The sequence below is a fragment of the Callorhinchus milii genome, unplaced genomic scaffold (assembly GCF_018977255.1).
Source record: "Callorhinchus milii isolate IMCB2004 unplaced genomic scaffold, IMCB_Cmil_1.0 Scaffold1, whole genome shotgun sequence".
In the NCBI taxonomy this organism is placed as follows: Eukaryota; Metazoa; Chordata; class Chondrichthyes; order Chimaeriformes; family Callorhinchidae; genus Callorhinchus; species Callorhinchus milii.
Genome location: NW_024704742.1, coordinates 62,610,862 through 62,624,412, shown reverse-complemented (window position 1 = coordinate 62,624,412; position 13,551 = coordinate 62,610,862). Strand labels below are relative to the sequence as shown.

Here is a 13,551-nt window from a genome sequence, read left to right as displayed (position 1 = left end):
TACATGGTTGAAACATCGCATTGCGCTTCATGGGGCATATTGTAAAGTTTGACTGTGTATTTGTCGGCGAACGCAGCTACCAATTTGCACACAGCAATCTACCAAAAGACAACATTGAAGTGAATGACTAATTTTATTTGGGGGATTGTTGGCTGGGACATCAGGAGAAACGTCCTTCTTTCTTTGAATAGTGCCATGGGATCTTCAACCTCCACCTATCATCCTCAATGTAAGGAATGAACTCACAACCTTTTAACCTAGAGGCTAACAACTGAGTCAATCTTAAACATAAATGAATTGTGAAGAGAAATTAAAAAAAAAGGATGGAGAGAAATCCAAAACAGAACCCCACAAGACAAAAGGTTGATGTATATTTTACTCTTTCTCCCCTCCCATAAACATTTATATAATAATCCTTGTATTTGATTTAATGCCTATAATGACAAAATGCCTCAAAGTGCTTTACAGGTACTGCTTCTATATTTGTATCTGGGCACTTCACTAGAAATGGAGGCAACACATCAAGTTTGAAAGTAGATATTTATCTTGAGGTATTCTTGGGTATAGCAAAAGGACAGGGCATTTGGATTAAAAAATCTGCCAAAATCCAACAAACAGATGGAATAGGCTCAGTGGGCTGATTGACCTCCTCCTGTTCCTATTTTCTTACGTTCCCGTGTTTCTTATTATCCTTTGTGCCTGGTAAATTTGTAGAGGTGATCAATTCCTAACTGTTTTATGGAGGCAATCATGTGTTTGGAGTATAGAATGAGATAGCCACCTTAATGCCTGGAATGGAAAAGGTATACAGCCTGTTCACTATGCTCATTGCCACTGTGGTTGTTTTCTCATTGCTGATATTCCACAAAAGTGGTTAGAATATGGAATACTCTGCCAGGAGCAATGGTTGAAGCAGAATCCATGTTAGCTTTCAAAAGGGAACAAGATAGACCTAAAAAGGAATAAGCTAAAGGGGTATGGGGAAAACGTAGGTAAATGGGACTGAAAGGATTGTCTTTAAAAGAGCCAGCACAGATACAATGGACCAAATGGCTTTCTACTGTGCTGTATATTACTATGTTTTTATGGTTCTAGTCCCGAGGTGGTTTGAGCTTCGATCGGCTTTGTGAAATTGTCTATTTTGGATCCAAATGACGTTTAAATTGTAGTGTACTGTAAACTTCAAGATGGAAGGACAAGAAGGTTCAGGGTAAAATTGTGAAGGACGAGTTTCCATCTGGAGGACTGAGATGAAGTGTTCAAAGAACATTTTTTAATTGGCCTGCACATATTTACTAGTGCCACAATTTCACTGAGGTTCAGTCAAATTGATGGGCATTATTTGTCACAATTGCTTAACTATTTGACAAGATTAACCATTAAAAATATTTTATCAGCCAGTTCAAGTACATTTCCTAGCCTCCACACAAAATTACTGACCATACCATGTTATCACTGTGCTTTTACCTTTTCTGCTTGCACTACAGACTAGAGATTACAAATGATTGTGCAGCATCTTTTTGAGATCAGAACAGTGGTACATTATTATAATAATAATAATCCTAGGGTTTTATAAAGTGCCTTATCACATCTTCGAGACATCTCAAAGTGCTTCACAGATTATAATGTGTAATGTAATCAAAACAAAAATAATAATAAATTGGTCATTTTCAATCTACGACTGTTTGTGGGACACTGCTGTGCGCAATTGGCTGTCGCGTTCGCCCACAAATATACAGTCAATTCACTTTACAGTATATTCTGTGAAGCACTTTGAGAGGTCTAGAAGATGTGAAAAGCGCTATATCAAATGCAAGAATTATTATTATTATTAATGTAAAGTCAATTTTGTGAGCGAAATTTTGTACGTATATAGAGGGTTTTTNAAGCACTGTGAGATGTCTCAATACCTGAGAATCCAGCGTGAAGTGCACTATATAAGTACAAGTTGTTGTTTAAGAGCTATTGTATTCCTAAAGTGTCTTTATTTTTCAGCAACATTAAGTTATGTAATATAATAATAATCCTAGGACTTTTTTTATTAATAGGAAATCTCAAAGTTCTTCACAGGATTTACTGTGAGGTGTAGTCGCTGTATATTATAGACAAACACAGCATTCAATTTAAGCATAACATTGGTCCACAAACAGCCATAAAATGAATGACCTATTCTATTTGTTTGCGGCCAGGAACCAGGAGAAAATCTCTTCTGTTTTTGAAGAGTGCAGCGTGACACCACTTGAACAGGGAGATGAGACCTCTGTTCAAAGTATAAGTTGAATTTTGTATGTAAGTTACGATAAACGTCAACAATGGTTAGTTTTTACACCTCAGATCTCTAACTAGGATCTAACTGCTAGCAACAGTGCCAGTACAAGAGCAAGTTTGATTATAATAATAATACTTTTAGTATACTGACGTTTTAATAAAGCGACTTATTATATCGAAAGATAATAATAAACCTTGCATTTGATATAGCACCTTATCATGTTGTTTCATACTGTGGTTTTGACTGTGCATTTTTTGGAATCCTGGAGCGTATCGGTTAGAACCCTCGCCATGCAAGCGAGAGGAACGGGTTTGATTCCCGGGCAGGGCAAAACCTTAGGTAACTGCAAACTAACTGCAAATGGCTCTGTTTACCTAGCAGAAAGTAGGAACCCGGTTGTTGGTCAATTGGTAGATTGCTTTCCGGGGGTAATAATCCCTTAAAAAAAAATTACAATTTGTCAACTCAATCCATGACACTGCTCTGCGCAATTTGATTACTGCCATCACCCACAAAATACACATTCAATTAATTTTACAGAATACTCTGTGAAGCACTTTGAGACATCTCAATGACGTGATAATATGGCTCTATATGAATCGCAAGGATTATTATTATTATCACTATTATTATTTTGTGGGAAAAACATGGCAGCCAGTTTGTGCACACCAAAGTCCTTCAAAAAGACACAGAGTGACTGACCAATTTTATTTTTTGAAGGTAGAGCTCGAAGCGCTTTACAAAATGAATCAAATCCAATGAGAGCATCCCATACTAATTTGCTTAGCACACTCTGGTGATCATACTCTTTATTACAGGAATTGGTGAACATGGAAAGCCATATCCACTGACAGATGAAGATCAAGCTGATTCAGCATACAGGGAAAATGGCTTCAACATTTACGTGAGCAACAACATTGCTGTAGATCGTGCGCTTCCAGATATTCGACATTCAAAGTAAGTGAAAATGAAATTGTCCTAGTTGCTAGTTGTCTTACCGGGTTAATTGCGCCTATGTTTCCTGTTCACTGACTTCCAGACTCAGATATATCTGTGCTATTGTAACAAGGGGACAGTTGTCAACTCAAAAGGCTCATGTATTAAGTTTTATACCTTGTGGGGTGAAACCTCTAAGTAGCAGCATTCAAGATAAAACATCGTTTTCATTATTGTCTGTCACACGTTTCGGATCATTGCCCAATGATGCCATCGTGGAGTCCTGTAGCTCAGTGGTTAGAGCACTCGCTTTGCAAGTGAGAGACCTGAGTTCAATTCCAGGCAGAGGGCGAAACCTTGGGCAAGTTTCCTTACTCCACATGCCTAATAATAATCCATCCAAAAAACAAAACAATAATAAATTGGTCATTTTCAATCTACGACTGTTTGTGGGACATTGCTGTGCGCAATTGGCTGCCGCGTTCGCCCACAAATATACAGTCAATTCACTTTACAGTGTGTTCTGTGAAGCACTTTGGGACGTCCTCCCGACGTGAAAAGCGCTATATCAAATGCAAGGATTATTATTATTATTATTATTATCATGATACAGGCTGGCAGTGTTACCTTAAGCAGGTGGAGGTAATTGACTTTCGCCTAAAGATACAATGCAAAGATTGGCTTCAGCCAAATTATAAAGGGTGCAAAGATATTTGCTCCCCATTTCTACAGGCAATAATACCATCAGTTGAATAGTTCATTCACAGAAAAAGTAGTTTTGACCCATCACTGCATGTACACTTACTGGCTGCATTGTGAGTCCCATAGAATAGTGGTTAACGCATTCGCCTCGCAAGCGAGAGGACCTGGGTTTGGTTCCTGGACAGCACCAAACCTTAGGCAAGTTTCCTTATTCCACACTCCTCTGTTTATCTATCGGTAAGTAGGAACCCACTTGTTAGTCCATTGGTGATTCACTTTTCGGAGTAATAATCCCTCCCCCTAAAAAATGTGGTCACTCAATCAACGGTTGATTGTGGGACATTGCTGTGTGCAACTGGCTGCCGAGTTTCGTCCACATACACAGGCTTTCCAATCTGTTCTGTGATGCGCTTTGAGACGTCTCAACAGTGTGATAAGGTGCTATATAAAATGCAAGGATTATTCTTATTATTGTTATTATAAGCAGTAAAAATTCAGTGTTGCAAAAGACTATTATCTTCTGAGTTACGGCTTCACAGGTTATGCTTTCATCACTTCCTATAAAATGCGGTGACTGTGGGTTTGGAGGGGAAACAAGGCAGTCAAATTGCGCACTACAAAGTTCCACAAACAGCTAAGAAGTGAATTTTTTTTTTATTTCGGAAAATTGTTGGCCACGACACTGGGAGAAACTCCCCTCTCTATCCTTGTCATCAGGTGGGGTGGAGGGGGCTAGGGGGAAGCAGCAATATTTTGTAGACTGTGGGGTGGGCCACCAACTACGTGGACTTGCCAAGGTCACAGTCTTTATAAGTCTTGCTGTAGAGATGCCCTCATTCTTAGATTTTGACAATATGTTGAAACATTTAGATAAGACACATTTCTATAACAAGCTCATTTTTAGAACAGACTTCACAGATACATCAGTACAATGTGCAGCTCCCCAACTACCCCATGCCTAATTTTAATATTTCAATCCATTGTTTCTCAGTCATGTCATTGGATTGTAAATTCAGGCCCTTGACAGCTGCCTGGTTCTACTTTCCTCTCTTGCAGGTTCTCCACAGTGAGAGATGGGGCCCCAGGTTGTCCTGCTTGCTCCCACTGCACAATTCTATACATCATAAAATTAAACTTACAAGTGTTCCAAAAGGTTGGCGTGCTCACTGAGCAGTGCTATTATATTTTATGGACGGTTCAACTCCCACAAAGCCAGCTCAGTAGTTGGAGTACATTATCACTACATAATAACTCTGGAGAAATCTCTGTGAGTAGGACAAAGGCTGGTCTAAAACCTGACTCTTTCTGAGTTTAATGGGATGTTTCATAATTGCTAGTGAAAATAAAATGAAGGTGCAAACAATTTAATAGAGTAGAGATGTTTTACTTTGTAGTTGACAAAAAATAATCTCTGATCCATTTACTTTAAATGTTATACACAGTATGCTTGCCTACAAAATACACAGTCACCACACATTACAGTCAATTCTGTGAAGCTCTTTGGGACTTCCTCCCAATGTGAAACGCGCTATGTCAAATGAAAGGAATATTATTTGTATTTTACATGCATTACACCTCTCTCCCCTCCACCCACTCACCCCCACACCCCCACCTTCAACATGAGTAACCACCTGATCCTGCGTGTTCAACCAGGGACAGATACAAGTCTTCAGGATGTGTACAGCCTACTAGAAGTTTCTCATCCACAGAGGATGACTCTAGTGTTGATCAAAGTTTATAACTCATGCATAATAATCTTGCATTTGAAAAGTGCTTTTCAGTGACATCAGGATGACGTCTCAAAGTACTTCACAGGATTTACTGTAAAGTTAATGACTGTATTTTGTATGCAAACATTGCAGTCAATTTGCAGAGCCCCACAAACAGTCATGACAAATTTTAATTTAGGTGGATTGTTGGTGTGGATGCTGAGAGAAACTCCCTTCTCTTTTACCATGGGATCTTTACTGTCCACCGGAACAGGCGGACGAGGTTTGATGGCTCGTCTGTAGGATGGGACCTCCAACAATGCAGCACATGTTGCAAAGCTGCAACAGAATATCCTGACATTTCGCTTGAACCCACGACCTACTGATTCAGAGCTGAGAGTGCTACTGAGTCAGGCTGATTGCATGTAATTGCACGTAGCACTCTCCCATCTGAGTCTGAAGCTTGTGTAGTCAAGCCCCACGTCAGGACTTGAACTCATATTAGTCTAAGCTGACATTCCATTTCAGTGCTGAGATCTTAACTGACCATCGGAGCAGGTAGACAGTAAAGAACCCAACAGTCACTCCATTTGCATTGTTGGAAGTGCTGATATTTGGATGAGATGTTAAACCAAAGTCCTGTTTGCCGGCTCAGGTGGACATTAATGATCCCATGGCATCATTTGAAAAGAGAAGGGAATGTCAACAATCCACTCAAATAAAATTTGGTCATTCACTGTTATAGCTGTTCTGGGTATTGCTGTTCGCAAAGTCGCTATTGCGATTGCCTACAAATACATAATCAATCCACTTCACAGTAAATCCTGTGAAACACTTTGGGATATCCTTCTTCACATGAAAGGAAAGATTATTATTTGGGAGAATGATATCTCCGCACCTGACTTCTAAACCTCACTGGATAGACAATTTATGTAACTTGAAACATATTACTGCTCAATGCCCTGAAGAGTAATTGCAACCATCAAAACAGAGATAAAGCGGATGAATGAGAACCTTTGGAGTTTGGGGAGGGAGCTGATAATTGACAAGACAGACAAGTGGACGCTCAATGCAAACATTCTCCGGTGTTAATTTGGAAATGCAGGTGAATGTACAAGTCACCAATAGATATTGCCCACGCTGTGAAAATATATATATATTGAAAAAAAATTGAGAAAAATTATTGATTTTTTTTAAAATAAAAGAAATAGCTTAGATTATTTTCTTGTCACCGTAGCAATGTTAAGTGGTGCATCCATTGAGACCTTTTGCAGTTTCTCGGTTGCTAGGAATACAATGCCCACTTGTCATCCAACGAGTGACAACTTGAGGTTTAGAAAATGCCAAAGTGAAAACTCTCGGCAACAATTTACATAGTAATTGTCTCGAGGTGTCAGTGCATTGAATTTACAGCTTCAGTTTCAGTCATACACCATTCCCACTCTAATGTAGCCTTGTCGTTCTGGTTCGATGAAGCAGTGATAACCAGTAATTTTTGCTGCTTCTTGACAGGTTTGTGAAATTAGCCTGGAAAAAAAATAGGAATTCTTCTGTGCTGCACAGTTGGGAGGTGATCAATTATTAGCCTGAAAGTTGACTTCTTGCTGAAATCTGTTGCACAGCCTTGACATTATCATTTTATTATCACCTGCTTTGGAGCTCAGGAACAAAATGAGAATGCAGAAAATCCCCACTGTAAAACTTACACAACAAGAGATATTTTCCTTAGCAGAGTATTTTACATTAGAAGGTAGTGGATATGTAAGATTCTCATCAAAAGTAATAATAATAACAATCTTTGCATTTGATTTCACGCCTTATCATGTCATTGAGATGTCTCAAAGAGCTTCACAGAATATATTGTAAAGTGTATATTTTGACTGTGCATTTTGTGGGCGAAACCTGGCAGCCAATTGCACACAGCAGTAACAGAAACCAGTGCTGAAATAAATACAGTAAATCTGTTTGGGAAGAATATTGGTGGTATAAATAATCCTTGCATTTTATACAGTGCCTTTCAAGTTAGGAGGATGTTGTACAGGATTTACAGCAAAGTATAGTGACTGCATTTTGTAGGCGAACATGGCAGCCAATTTGCACATAGCATTGTTTCCCAAACAGCCATGAAGTGAATGACTAATTTTATCTGGGGAATTGCCCAGGACAGCAGGAGAAATTCCCTTCACTTTTCAAATAGTGCCATGGCTTCTTTAACATCCAGCTGAACAGGCAGAGAGGACCTGGGTTTAACATCTGTTCTAAAGGATGGCACATCCAACTGCAGCATATCCCAACACTGTATTCATTTATATCATCTACAAAGCCCTCCATGGCCTCGCCCCACCCTATCTCTGTGACCTCCTAACCCCCTACCAACCCACCCGCTCCATCCGCTCAGCCGGCTCTGGCCTGCTCCACGTCCCCCGACCCACCCGCCCCACCATTGGCGGGAGAGCCTTCAGCCACTCTGCCCCCAACCTCTGGAATTCCATCCCCTAGTCACTCCGTCTCACCCCCTCCTTAGCCTCCTTCAAGTCCCGCCTCAAGACCCTCCTCTTTGACCATGCTATCTGCCACCCCCCTTCCACTTCCCTCCCTTCCCCCACCCCAACCGCAGCTCGGGTCTGAACTGCTGTACACTGTCCAGCGGCTTGGGACGTCCTCCAAACGTGAAAGGCGCCATACAAATGTAATCTTGTTGTTGTTTTTGTTGTATTGGAATGTCAGCTGACCACGTTCAAACCTCTGACCTGCAGCTTGAATTTGTAACTTTGTGACTCAGAGGCAAGAATGCTACCAACTGATCCAGGCTGACACATAAGAATAAGTGAAATACTCCACTGGACACATTGAATCCCCAGCTGTACTACCTCATTGTACCCATATTAACCTGTCCGCTCCCATTGCTCAGCAGGCTCCGGCCTGTTCCACATCCCCCGCCCTCCCCACCATTGGCGATCGGGCCTTCAGCCTCCCTGCCCCCACCCTTTGGAACTCTATCCCACAGTCCTTTCATCTTTCTCCCTCCAGTGTCTCCTTCAAACACGTCTCAAGACCCTCCTCTTCAACTATGCATTTGGCCACCCACCCACCTCTACCCTCCCTGCCCTCCACCATCCCTGACCCCAACGCCCTGCTCGGGTCCAAATCCCTGAATGTCCAGCTCGTTGGGATGTCCTCCCGATGTGAAAGCGCTGCACAATTAAAGATTTTCAGGTTTTTTTTTNAAACTCTGTACTTCTGAGTTAAGGTCGATTTGCAAACTTTATTCCACCTGCTAATGATAAATTGATTTGACATACCGAGCAGAAATGAGGAAAAAGCATAGGAAAGTGAGACTGCCACAAACAAACAGCAAGTGTAACTTGCAATCTAAGCTGACATTCCAACTCAGTGTTGGGAGACCACCATGCTGTTACTATGCTGTCGTTTGGATGAGACATAGACCAATCTCCCAGCTGCCTTTTCAAGTAAATGTTATGATTGATTGGCACTATTCGAAAAGAGAAGGATGTTTTTCCTGGTGTCCTGGCTAACAATCCGCTTGGATAAAATTGGTTACTTACTTTATGACTGTTTGAGGGCCATTCCTGTGTGCAAATTGGCTTCTGCGTTTGCCTACAAATACAGTCACTGCACTTCATAATAAATCCTGTGAACCTCTTTGAGATGTCTTAATGACGTGACAAGATACTGTATCAAATGCAAGGTTACTATTGTTCATAACTTTTATTTAAGAAATAAATGATCTAATATGTTTCTAATGTAATCCAGTATGTGGAATATGTGCTGATGAAGATAATAGAGACTATGATTATAGGAGTGAGTTAGATGATCTACATTTTTCTATCTACAATCACTACATTATTTTATTATTGATTTTAAGATAGTAGGCTCCCCAGCATCAACACAACAAATTGCATTTATATAGCACCTTTCACATCGGGAGGACCTTCTAAGGTGCTGGATAGTCAAGCATTTGCACCTGAGCTGGGGGTTGGATTCAGGAGGGGGCACCATGGGGGATTCGTAGAGGGGGGGGAGTGGGGGAGATGACCAAAGGTGCAGTTAAAGATGAGGGTCTGGAGACAGACTTTGAACAAGGCAAAGGAAGTGGCAAAAGATGGAATTTCAGAGGGTGGGGGCAGATAAGCTGAAAGCTCGACCATCGATGACCTCACCCCACCACGCCCATTCTACAAAGATGACATCCCCTGCATAGGGCATGGGCCAGGATTTGAACCAGTTCAACCTGATCAATAAGTTGCATCGGAGCTGCAGTTCTTGATGCTATTCATTGTCGCTATCTGTATCCAGCAGTTTAAACTGTCCTTGTTGGTGCAGCATCAAATTAGTTTAGCTTGTTGTTCGTGTTTTCACAATAGAAGGGGAAGATGAGGGGATGAGTAAGAGCACAGAGGATGTGCTTTCATATGGAGAAATTCTCTTATGTATCCCTCTGCCTCTCTATCTATCTTTAAAAACCTCTTGAATACGTGCCTTTTCGACATGGTGGAAAGCAGGAATGTAATTCAGAATGAAAATAGAACGAGCGGATTGTATTACTTGCAATTTTTTTCAGCAATTATTTTGGCGAAAGGGAAGATTAGCACTGGAATAGTCAACACTGGAGCAAACAAAAGAGGATTGAGAGGAAAAACGAAAGAAGCAAAAATAAATTGCATGTTATTTGGCCTTTGAAAATAGTTTATTTTGTTTTATTAACACCTGTGACCTACCACAATTTCAGGAGCAGAGGTATTGATTTTGGTACACTAGATACACAAATATGTGGCAATTCTGTCAAGATCAACCCCTCATGTGGATGTCTTGATAATATATTTTTATGAAGCACCTCCATGAAGGGCTAAAGCCCATAGTGCAGTACACCACTAAAGTTGAAAAGAGGAACAGAGTAAATGAGGCAGGAATGTTTAGGTGTTGCCAAGCTTGTGAAGCCTGTGAATTGTAGGAGTTAGGATGCACCAGGGCAGTAGAACAAGAGGACAGTGGTTTGGAGCTTCAACGGTAATTTCAGGAAAAACATGTTTTCTTCACTCAAAAAATAATCAATGAATCGAATAAGTGTTGTGATGGGATGGTAAGTATTCCTCAGGATTGGCCAAAGGGCCTTTGTCACTTGAACCAATCTTGTGATTTGTGAGGAAGAGAAGACTGACGGGGCTAAGGAAGTAGAAAACCCCCAGCTAAATTCTATCTCCTTATCCTGGATCCTGAGAAAGAATGAGATAAAGGGAGGAGACAGTGCAAGAAAGTAAGGTGATGGAAAGGGAGAAGAGTGCATGGGGTGATGTATTTGAAGCATAGGAGGGTTCAGAGGAACAATGAGCAAATAACTCTGGTAAAGAATCATGAGGAAACCTTTGTTTTTTTCTTTTTAGGAAAAAAAGATGAAACCACTTTTCTAAAGGACGGCACATCCAACTGCAGCATACCCCCATCACTGTATTCATTTATATCATCTACAAAGCCCTCCATGGCCTCGCCCCACCCTATCTCTTTTAGCATCATCCTCTTAGCAAAATACTGTATTAATTCAATGTGTTTATTGCAGTCATTTTGTTTGGTGATAAGGTCTGATTCCTTTATATAATTATTAGGCATTAATATCTAATAATACCCCATTATACCTCACAAAATATGTGCAAATTGATAAAATGTTGTGTTAATAATAATAATAACAATCCTTGCATTTTATACAACTCCTTATCATATCGTTGAGATGATTTCACAGAATATACTGCAAAGTGAATTGACTATATTTTGCAGGCAAAACACACGACAGCCAATTGCGCACAGCAGTGTCCTACAAACAGTCAAGGATTGAGTAACTACATTATTATTATTTTTTTTTCATTAGCCCCCAGAAAAGCAATCTGCTAAATGACTAGCAACCGGGTTCCTACTTATGGCTAGGTAAACAGTAACGTGTGGAATAAGGAAACTTGCCTACGGTTTTGCCCTGCCCAGGAATCGAATCGAACCTGGGTCCTCTTGCTTGCAAGGCAAATTCTGTAACCAATGTGATACAGGACTCGATGATGGGAGTCTGTAGTTAGTGTTAGGTATGCAATATAGGGTTACATTTCAACAGCAGGGCAACAAAGTGTTCAAAATGTTTTAAACAAAGAACAAACTGTCTGTACAAAAACTTGCCAATTGATAGATTGGCCTTTGCTGCATTATCATCATATTAATTATTCCTCAAAGAAATTGTAAAACTCGTCAGTTCGAGTAACAGATTGTGCCTCATTCTTTCACAACCTGTGTTCTGTTTCCAGCTGTAAACACAAAATGTATTTGGAAAAGTTGCCAAACACCAGTATCATCATCCCTTTCCACAATGAAGGCTGGTCTTCGCTCCTGCGGACTGTGCACAGTGTTATCAATCGCTCTCCGGATGAGTTAATAGCAGAAATCATTCTGGTGGATGACTTCAGTGATAGAGGTAAAAAGGATCTTGAAACTTCAGCTGTAAGTCCGTTGGTTTATTTTCCATTTCTCTACAGATAGAAATGATTCAGATTGTATTTCTGTTCAATCAATCTGATTTGCATTGTATTTGGAGAGCCTTCAGGTCTGTATGCATTTCTTGTCTTGCAGAACATATATAATGCATTTTATTATTTGTAATTCAGTCTTCAAATTATTCCATTCAGAAAGTTGCAATTGACATAAGGCATTTTTAAACTTGATTAATTTTTGGTGGTTAATGTAATTCGAGCAGGATAGCCTTGGCTTAGTTTCTACATTTGAGAAACTCTTCCAAACGTAATCAAGATCGCTGCAACAGATTCAAAATGGATAACTTCTGATGGGGAAAGATAGCAGTGTTTCTTTGGTCAGTATTGCACTTTTGTAAATAACTGATTCCTGGATAATCTGTGTTGCACAAGATATGTTTTATATATGTGTATTGTATTGTGCATGTAAATGGTTTACAGCAATGTGTCTAGTATCTCTTAATGGCTATAAACACAGAACATACGGTTTAGGATCATGAGTTCTGGATTCCCAAACTCTGCATTTTGATGACAAGATGACACTCAACATTGCCCTAAGTGGTGATTTGATATAAGTAAGGTTGGTGGCAATCCATTGCAATAAACAAGGCAAATAGGAGGCTGGCATATATTGCTAAACCAGTTGAGCTCTGATTGCCAGACATCAGATTGAACTCACACAAGTGGTCTGGTCAGGCTGCACCAAGAGTACTGCCTCCAGTTCTGGTCAGTGAGACAAAAGATGGCTGCTCAGGCCTAGAGCGAGTGAAGAGGAGAGAAATCATTCTGGTGGATGACATCAGAGACAGAGGTAAAAAGGATTTTGAAACTTCAGCTGCAAGTTATCCGTTGGTTTCTTTTGCATGAGGAATGGATTATGATCTGGGCCAATAGAAAAGTGCCGTTGCACTTTTCCCGCATTTTCTGCCACAGTGGCTCTCGCCCACTACAAACCCGCCACAAATGTAGTTCTAGCCTGAGAGCTGCTCACTCTGTTTACCTGACGTCACTGTGGGCGGAGCGGCTCTGGGCGCGCATGGGCAGAGCAGAGCAAGAGGCAAATGGGCTGCACTTGGAGGCCCAGCTGTTAGGAATGTGTTTCTGCGTGACTGTTTGTGTCTCTGTTTCTGTATGTGTCTGTCTGTGAATCTCTATGTGTCTGTGTCTCTATGTGACTGTCTGCTCCATGACCCTATCACCCCCATCCTCGCCCAACTCCACTGGCTTCCCATCATATAGTTCAAACTCTTGGTCCTCACCTTCAAAGCCCTCCATGGCCTCAATCCCCTCTACCTCTGTAACCTCCTAACCCCCTACCATCCCGCTCACTCCCTCCACTTAGTGGGCTCTGGCCTGCTTCACGTCTCCTGCCTCGCTTACCCCACTATTGGCGGTCCGGCCTTCTGCCATT

General features: G+C 40.9%; 1 protein-coding gene across 1 annotated transcript in view; it reads left to right on the top strand.

Moving 5' to 3' along the window:
* The window catches only part of galntl6 (polypeptide N-acetylgalactosaminyltransferase like 6), a 494,474-nt gene that overhangs the window by 215,287 nt on the left and 265,636 nt on the right, over positions 1-13,551 (top strand). Inside the window, exons 4-5 of the mRNA XM_007895954.2 lie at positions 3,088-3,226; positions 11,919-12,085. Coding sequence (XP_007894145.1) covers positions 3,088-3,226; positions 11,919-12,085 — 306 coding nt within the window. The remainder of the gene's footprint in view (positions 1-3,087; positions 3,227-11,918; positions 12,086-13,551) is intronic.